This window comes from Electrona antarctica, assembly GCF_951216825.1.
Source record: "Electrona antarctica genome assembly, chromosome: 17".
Lineage (NCBI taxonomy): Eukaryota > Metazoa > Chordata > Actinopteri > Myctophiformes > Myctophidae > Electrona > Electrona antarctica.
The window spans coordinates 28,420,565-28,437,995 of NC_136798.1; the positions used below are offsets into that span (position 1 = coordinate 28,420,565).

At 44.7% G+C, this 17,431-nt stretch overlaps 1 protein-coding gene across 1 annotated transcript in view; it reads right to left on the minus strand.

The window, feature by feature from the left end:
• The window catches only part of mdn1 (midasin AAA ATPase 1), an 88,937-nt gene that overhangs the window by 40,506 nt on the left and 31,000 nt on the right, over positions 1–17,431 (minus strand). Inside the window, exons 29-53 of the mRNA XM_079526881.1 lie at positions 16,971–17,109; positions 16,635–16,767; positions 15,213–15,343; positions 14,344–14,482; positions 13,555–13,669; positions 12,786–13,046; positions 12,343–12,540; positions 11,299–11,510; positions 10,762–10,884; positions 10,461–10,658; positions 9,821–9,928; positions 8,898–9,086; positions 8,328–8,417; positions 7,709–7,972; positions 6,834–7,092; positions 5,792–5,951; positions 5,282–5,398; positions 4,621–4,829; positions 4,103–4,251; positions 3,613–3,812; positions 3,254–3,477; positions 2,734–2,847; positions 2,040–2,169; positions 1,119–1,225; positions 382–515 (exon numbers count right to left, since the gene is read on the minus strand). Of these exons, the coding sequence (XP_079383007.1) occupies positions 382–515; positions 1,119–1,225; positions 2,040–2,169; positions 2,734–2,847; positions 3,254–3,477; positions 3,613–3,812; positions 4,103–4,251; positions 4,621–4,829; positions 5,282–5,398; positions 5,792–5,951; positions 6,834–7,092; positions 7,709–7,972; positions 8,328–8,417; positions 8,898–9,086; positions 9,821–9,928; positions 10,461–10,658; positions 10,762–10,884; positions 11,299–11,510; positions 12,343–12,540; positions 12,786–13,046; positions 13,555–13,669; positions 14,344–14,482; positions 15,213–15,343; positions 16,635–16,767; positions 16,971–17,109 (4,103 nt within the window). The remainder of the gene's footprint in view (positions 1–381; positions 516–1,118; positions 1,226–2,039; positions 2,170–2,733; positions 2,848–3,253; positions 3,478–3,612; positions 3,813–4,102; positions 4,252–4,620; positions 4,830–5,281; positions 5,399–5,791; positions 5,952–6,833; positions 7,093–7,708; positions 7,973–8,327; positions 8,418–8,897; positions 9,087–9,820; positions 9,929–10,460; positions 10,659–10,761; positions 10,885–11,298; positions 11,511–12,342; positions 12,541–12,785; positions 13,047–13,554; positions 13,670–14,343; positions 14,483–15,212; positions 15,344–16,634; positions 16,768–16,970; positions 17,110–17,431) is intronic.

Consider the following 17,431-nt stretch of genomic DNA (forward strand, 5'->3'; position numbering starts at 1 on the left):
ATACTAAACGTCTGAACTTTTTTTATTTATTTTTTGGGGGGGCTACATTTTTACCAAAAAAAAACGTTTCAAAATTATTTTGAAAATAGCCGATCAACAAGCTCAACGCTGACCTACAAGATCTGATGATCTTGAAAAAAATTAAGTAAATCTAAATTGTTTTCCCGCTTAAATTGCACTACATCTACAAGCAGCATGTAGATGTGCTACAATCATTTCTACGATGTCTTTTTTTTCCCCCTATAGGCCTAATGATCGGGACACCTGGTTGAAAGTGGTTAATGTAAACCATTACTAGGGCTAAATTCTTTCGAATGTTGAAGCAATGTTTGTATAGTGAAATTAGAATGGATTCAAGCCAACGGAGGACAGTGGGCTCACCTCAAACATGATGTGGTCTGAGATGTGGGGCAGTCCGGTCTGGATGGCCTGCAGAGTGAAGTTGTCCCAGAGGTCAAAGAAGGTACGCAGATGCATCAGCACAGGGTGAGGCAGGTGGCCGATGTCCACAGTCCCTGTGACGGAAAAACACAACATGATGCTAAGACCCATTAAGACCCCAGGCCGATTCCACAAATGCCTTAACCCATTTAGGCCTGACCTCAAAATTTGAAAAGAAATCTTCAGTTTTCTGAAATAAATATTTTCACGATTTTTCAAAAATAGCAGACCTACAAGCTCGTAGCGCGCCACTCGGTGGCGCGCTATGAGCTTGTAGATCTGCTATTTTTCAATAGCTAAATTATAACATGTTTAAAACACCAAAAGGGGTTCCCGCCCAAAATGGGTTAAGTTCTAAATCAGTAGTTCTCAAAGTGTTTTGTGTCAAGGACCCCCAGATTGATATACTGTAATTTGGTAGCGGACCCCTCATTGTCTCCGCCAAGCCGGAGGCACCTTCATATTTGAAGATTGTGGAGGCGATAGGCTGGCTTGAGAGACTAGATATGTGTCTGAAATTTCTCTGCCATTCTACTAGATGCCTGGGGGGGGGGGGGGCAGCTCAAGGTGGCGGAGGCAAATTTAAAAAAAAAGACACATTGACTTCACTTGACACACATGCATGAAACCAGAACATTCTTATTATATCTATGTGGAGTGTGTAGAGATGATCATACCTTTGCTGAAGGCTGTGGCCAGTCTGAGAGCACAGTTTTGTGCCGACAGGTTAATGGCACAGGTACAGATGACTGACCTCTCCTCTCTCTCCATCATCAGAACAATCCTAGGAAACACATTTCCATTTCAAAATCCATACTTTTCCAGGTCTTCATTTCTTGACAGCATTTGGTCAGTGTTTATAAGAACACCAGTTAACCCATTTTGGTCGGGAACCCCTTTTGGTGTTAGCATTATGTTATGCTTTAGCTATTGAAAAATAGAAGATCTACAAGCTCGCTTGTAGGTCTGCTATTTTTGAAAAATCGAAGAACGACTCACATAGAAACATAGCATTTTCAGAAAACTGTCAGGATGTAGAAGACATTTTTAGAATCTGATCTCAGGTCAAAATGGGTTAAGTAATAATGCCTGTTAGATTATGCTGTAGCACCAACAGCAGAAAATAAATGTTGGCAAAACAGGGCTCCGTAATTTCCGACAGAGCATTAGTCCGACATGCGGGAACAACGGTCGGACAACCGCTCGAACATGCGCGGCTCCCGTGCTTGCGGTAATGGTTATGTTAGGGTTTGAGGTAGGTTGTCGGTCGAATGACTTCCGGACCAATAATAGTGTCAGAACGAAAGTCTGTACCCGGCAAAACAATGTATTAATTAAAATCTAGCAAGTAAAACTACAAAAAAAAAGTACATTCATGTTTCAGTACAGAAAAATAGCTTTTGGGAAGTATTGTGAAAAAAATATTGTTCCAGATGTTCCAGAACATTTTATTAGACAATCTGCAACAATTTTCATTCTACTACCAATGTTGACTCATTCTAATGCAGCAATGTAAATTATTTTGGACAGAAAAATGGCTCTGGCTCTACACTACAGATGACTGTGATGAATAGGAAATTGATTGTAGGCGAGCATACCTGTTGGCGACCGCGTTCAGCTCTTCCGCAAACTCCATGTACCTCTCCTCATCTTCAAAGTTACACTTGTTGGCCAGGATGTCCAAATACTGCTTGTTCCAACGCATGTCCACAAGGATCCTGTACTCATCTGACAACAAAAAAGGTCAAGTTAAACTGAAATTGTTTGAACAAATGCTGGGTATTTGAGAATGCTCATCTCATTTTCAGCAATGCCCTGCTTCTCTTTCATACCAGAGCATGCGAGCGAAGTGCTGAGTGGAGAAGGCATGTTTTGACTGGAGCGAGTGGACGTGTTTTAAAAAAGGTCAGAGCAGACCTCAGAGCAAGAAAGGTCAGACCGGTCACGGGTGATTAGCAGACATAATTTATTCAGTTTAATTAAAATGACAATGCCTATAGGTAATACAATAAAACTTGCATGGTGAGCAACATCGTTGCAGTCCACGGTGCAAATTGCAACCACATAAGGGTTCATAGGGGAAGCCTATTCTAGGATCTCTACACCTATTATAGGGAACGCATTGTGCTCCAATTAGTTTCAGAGTCGAAATCTACAGATTGAGTATCCAAACAAAATACAGCCAAGTGAAGACATATGAATGCATCTGTGTCAATACTTTAATACCTTTAAACATCCTTTTACAGGGCTCAGAAAGGTCATGAGACAACATGGAAGGTGCAGTTGTCTTACCAGTACTGTGTGGTTGCAGTAACTCAGTGAGGGACTTGCCCTTTGCAGTGAGCTTGCTACTGAACACGGCCTTCAGAGCTCTGTTTCCAGCCTCCACCTGCACCAGCGCTGGATCTGCAACATTTAGTTTAAGTCACACACCTTACAGTTTCATATGTATATGAAACTATGTATCTGCTGAGGAATATCACATAACACATGATAAACAAAATGATAAATTCAGGTGCTTTTTCAACAGCATTAACCTTTCCTGGAAATCAGGAATTTCTTATAGAGAACTTCATTTCGACAGCACAATCCTAGTTTCAACTAGGAGTGCAGCAGTAAATTGAACTTGTTGATTATAAAAAGAAAAAAAAGAAAAGAAAAAAGAATAATAATAAATGAAAATAATTGTCAAGCACTAGTTCCAACTTCCTTCCAGAGCATTACAGCAACACAGAGTCTTATCCGATACTCGACTCAACAAATGAAACGTCACTTCATCAGTACATCAAAACGTCAAAAAGGGGGGACCAACCGGGGGCGTATTTGTAGCTCTTGCCCAGGTGAGAGAGCCAGTTGCTGCGGAGGATCCAGTCCCCGTGGGAGGCTCTCTCGGTGAGAAGGCGCACGGCGGTGGGGATGAGACGCAGCGCGTCGCCGTCCTCCAGGTCCACCACGCCGCCAGAGAACACCTGACCGTCATGGACGCTGCTGATCTGCATCGCCCTCTGCAGGTCGGTCAGGCTGAGAGGACGGCTCCTGTGGAAAAAAGTGCCATCGGTGTCAATTTAGGCCAGTGGCACCTTTTCCATGTCACGGACCCCCCTCCCTCAAATAAATAGAAACAAACAAACAAACGAGGGAAGGTTCATAGTACAGCATTGCTTCCTGTACCTCTTGCCCTGCAGGCTGAGCGTGTTGAGACAGAAGGACAGGACCTGTCCGTCTCGGAGGACCGAGGAGAAGCAGGAGTCCTCGGTGGAGAGCAGTGCGGAGGGAAAGCCATCGGGCCACACGCCAGCACACAGCAGCCCGCTGCCCCAGTCCTCCGTGTCCAGGATGGCTAGGTGCTGCTCGATCACCTGCTGGGCTTGCTGCGCGGACACACCATGCAGGGTTTATTATTAGCACTATACTCTGCCAAGACCACCATTTTTTTTGAAGAAATGTTAAAACATCATTCTTGATTCTGGTTTTGCTTGTTCAATTCAGTAGTATTGTTTGACTAACATTAATTCAAGATGAGCATTAACATTACCCTTTGCTTTATTTTAGCTACTTGACCATAGATTAGCTTATGCAAAGGTACCCAATGAATGCACATAATGTGCAAGAGTATGCTTTTAAGATACAAACATATCCTTTGCTAAGGTCATGCTGGTACCCTTTGGCTGGCAGCGGTGCGTTGGCAGAGCGAGTAGGCCTCTCCACAGGCATGCTGCAAGGCACTGGGCAGGTCCACACCTCTCTGGAGCTGGCAGGACAGCAGGGCAGCGGCATGAAGGAGTGATGCCACACATGAAGCAGGGGAGTCTGGAAGACAGGGGGAGGGTTACAGGGAGCAAGACAGGAATGAGAGGGAGGGCTACAGTAAGTCCAAGTTCAAAATGTTATTGTCCCAAATGGGAACAAATGGAGGCAGGTGAAGAAGAAGGGAACTCCACACACTCAACTGTAGTTCCTATTGGGAGCTACAGATACATGTTACTAATAATAATTAATAAACTTCTAATGCGAGCTACTGTAGAGATCTGAGTGTGCGGACTTCCCTTCTTCTCCATTGTACGTATTGTTGTTCAGCACCTATGGGATTTTGTTTAGATGGCTTGGACTCGATTTCTAACAATAATGGCAAGATATAACATAACATGACCACTGCATTATAAACATCTCTGTGCTTACCCCAAATTGCAGCTTTGATGCCTCTATGGATTTCGATGAGTAGGTCACACACACAGTCACCGATCAGCCCAGCGGTGTGGAGCACCGTCTTCAGGTCCAACATGTCCCAGCAGACTCCCTCGTGTTCCCCAGGGATGTAGATCTCGACCCCTCTGTTCCGCATGGCTCTGGAGATCTCTCCATGTGCAGGGTCCATGGTCATAAACAATCTGCACAATTACTGGCATTAAGTGCTGTCACAGCGTGGACGCCAGGCATTCATCAGGGCTGTTGCTAGTTCTAAGTCCTGGTTTCAAATTCCAACATCTAGCTGGTAAAATTCTCTTTGATTATTTGAACACTTCCACAATACAATCTGCACGGAAGGTCATTAGCCTTTCTTTTTCTAGTCTCATATGACCAGACGACCGTAGATCTCTGCCTAATTCAATGTAGGGACTAAAACGGTGTGTACAGTAAGTAGCAGAAACAATGCAAAGACTTTCAAAGTTTTTCAAAGCAGCAGGCATACGGTACGTTTATTAGAGATTTTCACCACTGTGTTAAACTCTATATTTAATCTAGATTTCCCCTGGCATATCAATTTGCAGACTACCGTATTCTATTTCAAACATTAATACTACTCTGGAAGCAAACTAGCTGCAATGAGGTTGCTTGCTACCTGAAGTTTGGATGTGGGGTGACTTTGGGCGTGGTTCCGTCAATGACACCGCGTTCGTTGATGGTCAGCGATCCACCGGGCTCCAGCAGTGCATTTAGGCGATCCAGGACAGAGGGGCTGGACACAAACAAACAAACGTAGTTAGTTCGAAAACAAATATTCTTGGCCATCACGTATATAAAAACATCTCGACGCCATTAACCACAACTGGGGGAATTCAGTTTTAGCTTCACCCAGCTGCTGGCTGCTCATAATGGTTATAATGAGTGCCAAGCTACCCCAGTAGCAATATAGCATAAAAATGTGTTTAACCACTTTAACTCTGTATCGGCTATTTAAAAGAATTGCCTCGCAAACGTGTCAAGAAGGGACACGTTATTTTTGAAACAATATAAAAGTACCTGGCACAAGATATTTTGAGATGGGGGTGGCCAAATAAATATGAATTTGTCATTTGAAAACGTTTGAGAAGCCCTGCTATAACCAACCAAACCGATGGCATTGCCTCACCTGCAGAAGTTAACATTGTCCATGAGCAGCCAGTCTCCGGCCTGCAGGGCTTGGACCAGCATGCCATCCAGCCACTCAAAGCCTCCGTTGGTCCAGCCGTCCTCCAGCTGGGCCAGACGCTCCTTGAGTAGCGTGAAGTCCATCTGCAGCTTGGACATGTCTGGAGGACAACAATTCAATTACAGAGAGCAGACGTTGAAATACGAGCATTTGCTTGTGTCGTTTTTGTGTGCGCGCGTGCGTGCGTGCGTGCGTGCGTGTGTGTGTGAGAGCCCAGTCTGTGAGTGCATGAATTAAAACTTTATTAGAAGACAGAAATGGTAACAGCAACAGAGTACAGCCAAAGACTTATAGCACCAAAAGAAAAAAAGTCCCTGCGGTCTAGTTTCCATTCCAGTCCTATAACTTCCATAGCTGTATATTCTCTAAATAAATAAGTGCTCCTGATTGTCAGTTAGTTGTTTTGGATTTCAACATTCAATTTCAGAATGCAGTCTGCTAGCCCTGACCAGCCCTTGCTTCGTTCTTCCCTGTGAACAGATTATCTATACCTGTAAGTGGTGCAATCAGTTAAACCACTTAACCTTACACTGGCTTTCAAATTTGCAAAGATTGAACCTGCTGCTGTAAGACAGTCCTCCCCCTCTCCACAAGGTGGGGAAGTGCACCAAAATATTAGGGTCATTGTACAAATTCAGCAATCCAGTCAAACCCTAGTTAAACACACAGACTACATTATTTTTCTGGCCATAGGGTGCAATTCTCAAATTGTGCTGCTGTTATTATCTACTACAAATACTATTAGCATTGAGTGACTGCAATTTCTTCCAGTGGTGAAATGTCCCTTTAAGCTTTCTTTTGATCAGAAGCAGGGATAAAACATATTCCCACCGACCACAGTGGGAATATCAAAAGCAGAGGCTTGTATTTTCCCCACATCCAGCCAGCAGATCCAACCCTTGCTTTCAGTAGACGGACCATGTCTCTCAGATCAAACATGAATGAATGGAACATGTAGGTGTACGAGTGTCCTCCTCCTCACCGGTGAACACCTTCAGCTTGGTGTTGAGTTTCTGCAGCAGCAGGATGATGACCTCCAGTTTGTTGAGGGCCTCTGAGTCGACGGCGGCGCCCGTCCTCTCCTGGCCCTTCAGCCAGCGGCAGAACAGGCCCCAGGTCTTCAGCAGGAACTCTGTGTCCTGGATGCCCCCGTCCAGAGACATCAGGCCGCGCCGCGTCACCATGGCCACGATGTAGATGACACTCTCCAGCACCTGCTGCCAGGGTCGCATGATGTCCACCTGGAGAGAAGAATCCACACGTACACAGGCATTTTAAATAATTTAACATTGTGTTATGTTTGGGGGTTTCATCCATACGCAAAAAAAAATATTTTTGAGTGAAAATATCAAATGTGAAAGTCACAATCTTGAGATGTAGTGCGATGCTGTTGGTGCAGGCAGGGTTTGAACACCCAGGTGCATTTTCTTGACCAGAAAGATGAGGACCAAAATTTTTTCTTCTTAGCACATTTAAAAACAACACAAGTTGATCCAAAGTGCTTTTCAATCAAAAAATCACACCCGTGTGAACTGAGTGGTGTAAGGTCTTATATAGCCTGTCTGACGTAATTAAATCATGTCTGACGTAATGAAATCACACCCGGGTGCACATAGCAACCATGCTCATTTTTTGAGCACAGACAGACAGACAGACTAACAAAGCCAGTTGTAGGAGTGGTTTACACCACTCAAAAAGGCAACATAAAGTATAGACCACAGCCCATAGTATAATGGAGTAAAACACAAAATAAGTGGTATTGCAGATGTCTGTACTCAAAACGGACATACAGACACACATAGACGTTCATTGGAGAGGTTAGGCACTGCTCAGAGATGTTGACCGTATGTACAGTACCTGTTCAAAGCCTCCCAGCAGCTCGGTGGTGTCCATGGCACTGTTCATGGCCATGACCCTCAGGCGGTGGCCCGTCAGCAGAGCCAGCAGCCGGACCAGGCTGGTCTTGCCGCTGGCCGTGGGCCCCACCAGGATGGACATCCAGCCCATCTCCACACACTTCATCAGGGACTCCAGGGGATGGAGGGCCTGGTGCGTGATGGACAGGGGAGGGTCCAGGGCCACGGGGGCTCCGCCGCTGCGCTGGAGGACAGAGAAACCCACCTGCAAGGTGGCAAACAAGATGAACCCATTAAGACCTGGAACGCATCTGTGTCACTTTGGCGGTTCACCACATTAACCATTATTTTATACTTAAGATAATATAGTTTCTTTGTAGATTTTGACAGAGCTTGTAGATCTGCTATTTTCAAACGATTTGTATACATTTGGAAACTTGAAATGGGATATTCTGCACAATGAGTACTTACTTTTAGTACTTTAAGTACATGTTGATGCCAATACTTTTACTCAAGTAAATGTTGAATACCGGACTTTTACTTAAGTAAAGAAATGTAGTACTTTTTCCACCACTGAACAGCACAGTGACCCTTAGGGGCGTCTGAGGACCGTGACAAACCTGCAGATTGAGGGGCGTGATGTGGAACTGTCTGGAGCCTGTGTAGGGTTCAGAGTCCTCTCCAAAGATCTTCTTGAACACAGACAACACCTGCGAGGGAAAAGAAGAGCTTTGTTTTTTTTCCTAATTTTTTATCCCATGATTTTTGCAATACATTTTTTCACCCAGTATCAAGAAGAGCTTTTAACACGTCTCATACATATCGTTGCTGTCGGGCAGAAACCTCTTATCTCCATTCTAACCTTTTTTCCTAAATTAATGCCCTACTTGATAACATAACACAAAAGCATCAAAAGTAGCAGATGTAAAAGCGGCGCGAAACGACACGTTTTGAGCTTGTAGATCTGCTACTTTACCAAAAAGTAACTGTTTTGGACCGAATGAGATTTCCACCCGACAGAGACGAGACTAAGGTCTGTCCCTAATGAATCATTCCCGGTCCAGGTTGTATGGGCGATGGTCTTGTTGATTAGCGCAATCTCTTGCCTATGTGTAATGAACAGGTGAGCCAACCCTCTGCAACCTGTGACATCAATACAAAGTAAGAGTTTATCATAAATCATCAGGTACCTGAGCTTTGTCTGGCTCTGTCCTCATCCTGTCTGCGTACACCAGGCCCACGTGCTGCCCGGGGTTGAAAAATCCTGGCGATTGGTCAGCCTGCATCAGCTGACACCAGCGGAACATGTCGCGCAGGTTGAACTCCCAGGGACCTCCTCTGTGACCCCATTTCCTCTCCGTAGACACCTCCTGGACGAGCTGGTGGAGGTAGACGGGAACAGAAGAGTTATGCCTGCCGTATCTTTCACCAAAAATACACCATAACTCAGCAGAACATCTCATCTCTCATCTTGTTTTTTGATGTGGCAAAGATCTCAACATTACTTGAAGACCATTCCATATAGTACCCACCAAGAGAACAGAGTTTCTGTTTTGTGGTGTGATCAAACTAGCTTATGGTGACTCACACATTATATGAATGGTGAACCTTTAACTAATGTACTGTGAATTGGTCATTTTTGTGTGACTTTCATGTAATCTTGAAACGTGTCACGGTTTCACTCACTGCACATCTCAGCGGTTTTCAAACTGTTTGTGCTCAAGGCACACCAATGGGCAAGTCAAGTCTCAAGGCACAACTGTATTCATAGCGAAAACACAGACCTGTGCCTAGAATGTCTATGTATTATGACATACCCAGAATAGGGACGCTAGGGCCCATTTAGAAGAACTGCCCTCATTGGAGCTCATTGTGTGTGCTTCCACTGCACCAGACAGTGCAAGTGTAATCAATGTGACATTAAATTATTAATTAAATAGCAAGTAATGTCTTCAGTCTCTTGATGCAGCTGCGGGGAACCTAGGTCACAGATTGGCATGCCGGTACGCACTGTCCTTGGTTGGCAACACAGGATCAGTCCCCAATTCCACAGTGCCCCCCCCCCCTCCCCCCAGCATGGAGTCACGCTGTTACATAATTATGCCAAACCTACCCTGTTGTTGAACTCCACCATTTTGCGGATGATTTCCTTATCGATGTTGGGGAAAATGGAGTCTCCAATGAATTCCATGTCTTTGCTGGTGAGTTGGTCCACATACATCTGGATTTGGATTTTCCCAATAGGAAATCAATTACATTAATGCAAAACAGAAATAAAGGTGAGAGAGCAAATACAAAGTAAAACAATGTTTTGTTTTGAGCTAGCTAGGGAGAAAGGCCCACTTACAAATACAAAAAGAAATATACAGAAGCACAACATACTAGAAGCTGAATCAGAATCAGCTTTATTGTCACATTACAGTTTTACAAGTAAAACAAGTAGGTGAAATTCGTTTTTGTGCATAGTTCCCATCGTGTTATTTTTCCAAGAAAACAAAGAAAGGGAAGAAGAGAGGGGGGAAGGAGGGGGGTAAGGAGATCAAGGCAGGAAAGAAGAAAGTTTGAGCGCTTTTACCACAAATAAAAGTACAAGAAAAGGGTTTCAGAAGCTTGTTCCACAAGCAGCACACTCGTAGGGTATCTCTTAACTTATTTACAATACAAGTAAGGGGTTTTCAGATACTTACAAGCTTGTAAATATCTGAAAACCACTTGTATTGTATACTTACTTGAATGACATACAGTATATTTACCTGAGTGAATCTGTTAAGGAAGGATTTAGGAAGTCCCTTGCGCCCGCCTCCCTGTATGAAGGGGTTCTGGCAGCCAAAGATCTTGGTCTTCTCGTGCTGCACCTGGAAGCTCATGCCCAGCTCTGGGATGTAGATCTCAGCTCGGTGGTCAAAGCAGGCATTCAGGCCCTCCAACACCGACTGGGAGGCCAGGTTCAGCTATAGGTGACAGGGAAACAGTTGGTTTTTCAGAAAACTGTCATGATTTAGAAGACATTTGTAGAATCTGGTCTCAGGTCTTAATGGGGGGGGGGGTCCATACCTCATCCAGTACAATCCAGTGACCAGCCTTCAGGGCTGCCAGCAGAGGGCCGTCACGCCACGCAAACTCTCCTCCCTTCCCTCCCTCCACTGGCAGGTCCGTTCCAAACAGGTCAGTTACATCCTGCCATGGAGACAATGATGTCAGTTGGAGGGCTGTAACCGTCAATACAACTAAACATTTTTTTTTAATATATATATATAAAAATAAAAGTATAATTTAGCATGACATTATAGAATAGATAGAAAAAAATTGGGAAGGGTGCTGATCTACATGCTCACGGAACACATTGGGAAGCGATGTTGTAAGTTCACTATTTTTGCACAACACTGCATCAAAAATGAAACCTTTTTCAATCAGATTTTCTGCATAATGGTGGTGTATTCTTTATACTATAACGTTTCCAAAACCTTTCATTTAATAATAATTTAAAAAAAAGAATCACGATACATCACGTCGCTAAGTATCGCAACGTAACGAATCATAAAACAGCCCTATGTAATTGACAGAAACATGACTAAAACGAGATGTCATTACCGTTTGTTCCGAGAGGTTGATTCGGACGAGGTGATTCCCAGAGGACTTGGCCAGGGCTGCCACCAGGCTGGTCTTGCCCACGCCAGGAGAGCCCTCCAGCAGGACGGGCCTCTGCAGCTTCAGCGCACGGAGCAGCCGCTGGGCGTTCACCGCCGTGGTGCCCGCCGCCATGGCGTAGTCAGACACACGGCGACTCTCACTCGCAGCAGGCCCTGGAATCAGCAATTAACAGGTTCATTCAAACCGCTGGCACAGCGCAATTCTTAGGTTATTTGGTCTGAGAGCCTGTTAAAGAGATCTCAGTAATTTATATATAATTAAGAAATGATATATATAATTTATTATAATACTTATAATCAGGGTTGGATCTGCTTTTGATGATTCCCAGGCAGTCATACATTTTTTTATGGCCGTCTTGGTTGCATGTTTTATCCCTGCTTCTGATAAGACTGAATATATACTGTATGCATGTCCTTTTGGGACATGTAGACTGGCTTATATTGTTGAAATGTATATAATATCATATATAAATATGAAATGATATGACGAATATGCTGGATTGGATAATATGACAATTTAACAATTTCATTTAAGAGGTATATTAACCCTGGCGTCCCTATTCATTCATTTTGTAAATGAAAGGAGCTAAAATAGCATAATTATGCTAAGTACAAGTAGAAGGGCGTAAGTGGTAAAAAAAACAAATCCCACTCCGATTTACTTTTCTTTACGTTTTTTTACAAATCGAACCCTAGCCTGGCTCCAGCCCCTGAAGCGCTAGCCACTCCCATTAAAAAAAGATGTTGTTCTGGCGATTCAGGTCTGGTGACTCTACGGCAGCCTTACTGTTTTTGTTTATACTAGTAGCGCTCGTTGGCCGTGTTTGTTTGGTTAGCAACCAGATAGCCACATTGACAACGTCATCTGCTTTGCTACCATTTTGATTGGTTGGTGTGAACCAATCACTGAAGACTAATCGAGTATCAGGCTAATCGAACCCTGTTTATATTCAGATTTCAGAAAGAACAATGCCAGAATCCAAACCTAAAGCTATGTAGAAGGGGTCAATGCCGAAGAAGTCGTCTCCCCACTGGGGCTCTCTGGGCATGCTGGTGTCGTAGACCCTCAGAGCGTCCAGCATGTCCTGGTCCAGCTTGGTCATCTTGCTGAGCCTCTGCTGCAGGAAACCCAGACAGAGCCTGCGAGCGCGCAGGGCACTCTCTGAACTGGACGCCGTCGTCCCTTTAACAGACACAAAGAGTCACATCACACAGTAGCCTAATGTCCTGGAAACTGTAGTGTAGTGCCTTTAACAGACACAAAGAGTCACATCACTAGTAGCCTAATGTCTTGGACGCCGTCGTCCCTTTAACTGGCACAAAGAGTCACATCACACAGTAGCCTAATGTCCTGGACACTGTAGTCCCTTTAACAGACACAAAGAGTCACATCACACAGTATGGCGTCTTAGCATGGCTGATGCTCACCTGCGCCGATGCCGTCGACGTAGACCAGACAGGCGGCGTGGATGAAGGCGGTGACCGTGTCCAGCCGTAGGTCCCACTCCGCCTCGTCCTCGTCCTCCATGTTGCCCATGGTCATGAAGCCGTCCTCGTCACGCTCGCACACAATGTTGAGGAAGTAGACCCAGGACAGGACATCCCGCACGCTCAGGATGCAGCGGCGGCCGAAGTCCTGCCGCTGCAGCCAGTCGATGAAGTCCAGCATCAGCTCGGCGATGTCTCCGCCTGGCGTTGAGATAGAGTGGTATGAGTCAGTTAGTTCTCCAACGTTTCCACGTCAAGGATCTGTACGGCCCAGAGGAGAACAGTTGTGCAAAGCCTGACCCAAACTCTGTAAAGATTGTACAACCTTACTGCGCACACATTTGTGTTTAAGGAGAACTCTTAACGCTATGGACTCGGAGCATGGCTAGAGACACATGTCTGTCCGTTACTTCTGGTTTCTGGGGCGGCAGTGGCTCAGGGGTAGAGTGGCCGGTAGAGCGGAGTTCGATCCTGGGCTCCCCCAGAGTTAGTGTCGAAGTGTCGTTGAGCAAGACTCTGAAGACCAAATTGCTCCCAATGTGCAGGTTGGTGCCTTGCATGGTTTCCTCCACCATCAGTGTATGAATGTGTGTGTGTGAATGGGTGAATGTAATGCACAATCTATGTAAAGTGATTTGGATAAAAGCGCTATATAAATGTACCATTTACTATTTGATACAACATACAGTACACAGCTGTCATCACATACCGCCCAGCGACAGACCCGATCGGAGGTTGTGTTGGACGATCTGCACCAGGTCGCTGCGACTGTTGCTCTGAGGACACCAGATCTCTGTGAAACGGTTCCTCAGCGCAGGGGAGAGCTGTGCCACAACACACACACACACACACACACACACACACACACACACACACACACACACACACACACACACACACACACACACACACACACACACACACACACACACACACACACACACACACACACACACACACACACACACACACACACACACACACACACACACACACACACACACACACACACACACACACACACACACACACACACTAGTTATGAGCAGCACGCACCGTGAACATAAGATCACACGCACACAGTAAAATGTCTGAAAATACCTGCTCTACAAGCTCATAAGCATTATAGATCTGCCATTTTTGCTTTTTTTTGTATTATATAGGGCTAAGGTTGTTAATCAGATTAATGGTCGTAGTCGAACATAAAAAAGGAATAGATATGATACAATAAATAATAAAAAGTGCTTCTCGGTTATGCGATAAATACAAAAATAGTATAGTAAACGATAGAATACTCGCAAAGAAAATAAGTAAGATAAGATAGTTGCAACCCTAGGTCACAATGGCCCGGGCTGGTGGCAATTCATAAAACTGTGAACTATGAAGACCAATTAGACAAAAAAAGGCACTTTAAAAGGCCAGAGAAAAATCACTTCCCATCACTTCACCTTTATCTGCTTCTGAAAAGAAAAAACAAAAAGGGAACATTATTCTTTACCTCCTTTTTACCAAAGTCTCCGCCAGGATTCATGGTGGCCACGAGGCGAAAGCCGCTCGCTGCGGTGATCAGTTCCACGTCGTCGTTGTCACCGCTGCCTTTCTCTGCCAGAACCAGAGACTTCTCTGTCTCCAGAACACTGAGAAAACACACACACCACACAACACAGATTCAGGTCTGCTGTGTTTGCACTGTTATGTACAGTTGGAGGCCATCGATATTGTCCTTTTCTTTTTGCTGAGGTTTGCGTGATCTGCGCAAAAGGACAGTTAACCCATTTTGGGCGGGAACCCCTTTTGGTGTTTTAAACATTATGTTATAATTTAGCTATTGAAAAATAGCAGATCTACAAGCTCATAGCGCGCCACCGAGTGGCGCGCTACGAGCTTGTAGGTCTGCTATTTTTGAAAAATCGTGAAAATTTAGAAGGATTTTTTCAGGATTTAGAAGGATTTTTAAAAGTTTTGAGGTCAGGCCTAAATGGGTCAAATGATAAGGGACAATATCGGTGGCACCCAACTGTATGGTTTATATAGAGGGTATGCTCATCATACACAGACGTTATGCAGGAACGCCGCCCTACAGAGTGGGAAAAAACTACTTCTGATTAAACGACGTTAAACTCACTTTGCCACTTCATTTGACACTTTATGCATGTGCATACCCTCTATACTGCTATGTTTGAATAGACAAAGTATAAAATAATGGTTAAAGTGGTTCAAATCTAAAATGACACAGAAGCATTCCCGGTTTGAATGAATTAAACTCAGGCTTTAGGGTTAAATTGTAAAAATTGACATTCATAAAATGACCGTCCTAGAATGTCCTCAAAACTACAGTAATACAAACGTGTATGTGTGTTCACCCACCTGTTCAGTCTCTCCAGCACGGAGTCATCTGCCAGGGAAATCTCATCCAGAAGGAAGACCCCTCCCTGCTTCATAGCCAGCACCAGGGGACCATCATGCCACTCAAACAGCCTGCCGTCCTCAGCATCTCTCTGCATCCATACAACACAGTCAGGAACGGCCTCAGTTTGCACAACACGGCACTCATTGTGTACTTTCCGATTATGGCTCTCTACATTCGGTAACATCAGTGCTCAATTTCCCACCACAGCTCGCTAGTTTTCTGCTCTGCAGAGCATGGAATTGCATTCACAGATACAACATTTGAATTCACTGGACTAAATAAACTAAAGTGGAATGAAAACCCAAATATCATATTCTGGGCAACGCTGAGTGATGAGTCACTGGTTTCTACTTAGCCGTTCAAAAAATCCCTGGATTACCAGTGAAAAGCTGAAAGCTTCTCCTAAAGAAACGAAACTTCCCCCAAATAATTCCGAATTAAAATGCAGTAAAAGAGACATAATATGTTTTGTTTTTTAATAATTTTCGATGAACTTCCATTACAAAATGTAAAATATTTTTCAAAGACTATAAAACATAACTCCTTGGCCAGAAGGCAGCTTGCACAAAACCGCCAATAGTCCAATACATGTGTGACGCCGGGTAGTACCTAGGGATGCACCGAAAGGGAAATTCTTGGCCGAAACCGAATACCAAATATAGGCCTCAGTTGGCCGGAAACCGAATACCGAATATCACAATATGATTAATATTATATATCTTTTTTCCTACCATTGCTGTCATGGCCGTACCTTAAGGCTACCTGATTTATGGCAAAAGAAATGGTTATGGGAAAAGCTTAAATAAGAATCACTATTATGGGTCCATAAAACATTTATTCAGCTCTTTTGAATGCATTAATTGCATACACTATTCGGTGATATATTTTCTGCCTATTCGGGCCGAAACCGAATAGGCCGAAAATGCATTTTTAGCCATTTTCTGCCGAATATTTTCTGCGGCCGAATATTCGGTGCATCACTCGTACCTGGTGGGTGTGTCTGACCGGGTAGTACCTGGTGGGTGTGTCTGACCGGGTAGTACCTGGTGGGTGTGTCTGACCGGGTAGTACCTGGTGGGTGTGTCTGACCGGGTAGTACCTGGTGGGTGTGTCTGACCGGGTAGTACCTGGTGGGTGTGTCTGACCGGGTAGTACCTGGTGGGTGTGTCTGACCGGGTAGTACCTGGTGGGTGTGTCTGACCGGGTAGTACCTGGTGGGTGTGTCTGACCGGGTAGTACCTGGTGGGTGTGTCTGACCGGGTAGTACCTGGTTGGTGTGTCTGACCGGCTAGTACCTGGTGGGTGTGTCTGACCGGCTAGTACCTGGTGGGTGTGTCTGACCGGGTAGTACCTGGTGGGTGTGTCTGACCGGGTAGTACCTGGTTGGTGTGTCTGACCGGACGTAGTCCTCCCAGGAAGTCGGACGTCTCCATGTGAAGGTGACAGTTCAGAGAGAAGAACTTCTGTCCAGCCAGGGCAGCAAACAGCTGGCAGATGGTGGTCTTGCCACATCTGGCGAGAGAACAAAGAGTTAATAAACATACAGTGTGACCAGTAGTACAGTTAATGGTGTAATACACCTTCATTACTTTTGGACAGCTTCTATAGGACATGCACTGATTCTCAACATCTGGTCCAGATGGGTCCAAATGGACCCTTACGTGCGTGCGTGCGGAGAATCACTGCTGTAGGACGTTGTTGTTGCTGAACCTTACCCGGTGTCTCCTACGAGCAGGACAGACTCTCCGAAGCGCAGCGCCCGTCCCACCATGACGGCCAGTCTCCTCATGCCCTCGGTCCACACCACGTGGCGGAACTCCTCGGGAACGCCAGCGATGCTGTCAATGAACGGACCTGGTACGCCACACAGTAAACCACCGTCATGACTCCACCCGCGCTCAACCAGTGGTGCAAAGTAACTAAGTACATTTGCTCAAGTACAATCAATAATATATATATATATATATATATATATATATATATATATATATATATATATATATATATATATATATATACACACATACATACATACATACATATACACACACACACACACACACACACACACACACACACACACACACACACACACACTTCTACTCCACTACAGCTCAGAGAAAGATATTGTACTTTTACTCCACTATAATTACATGAAATCTTTAGTTACTAGTTA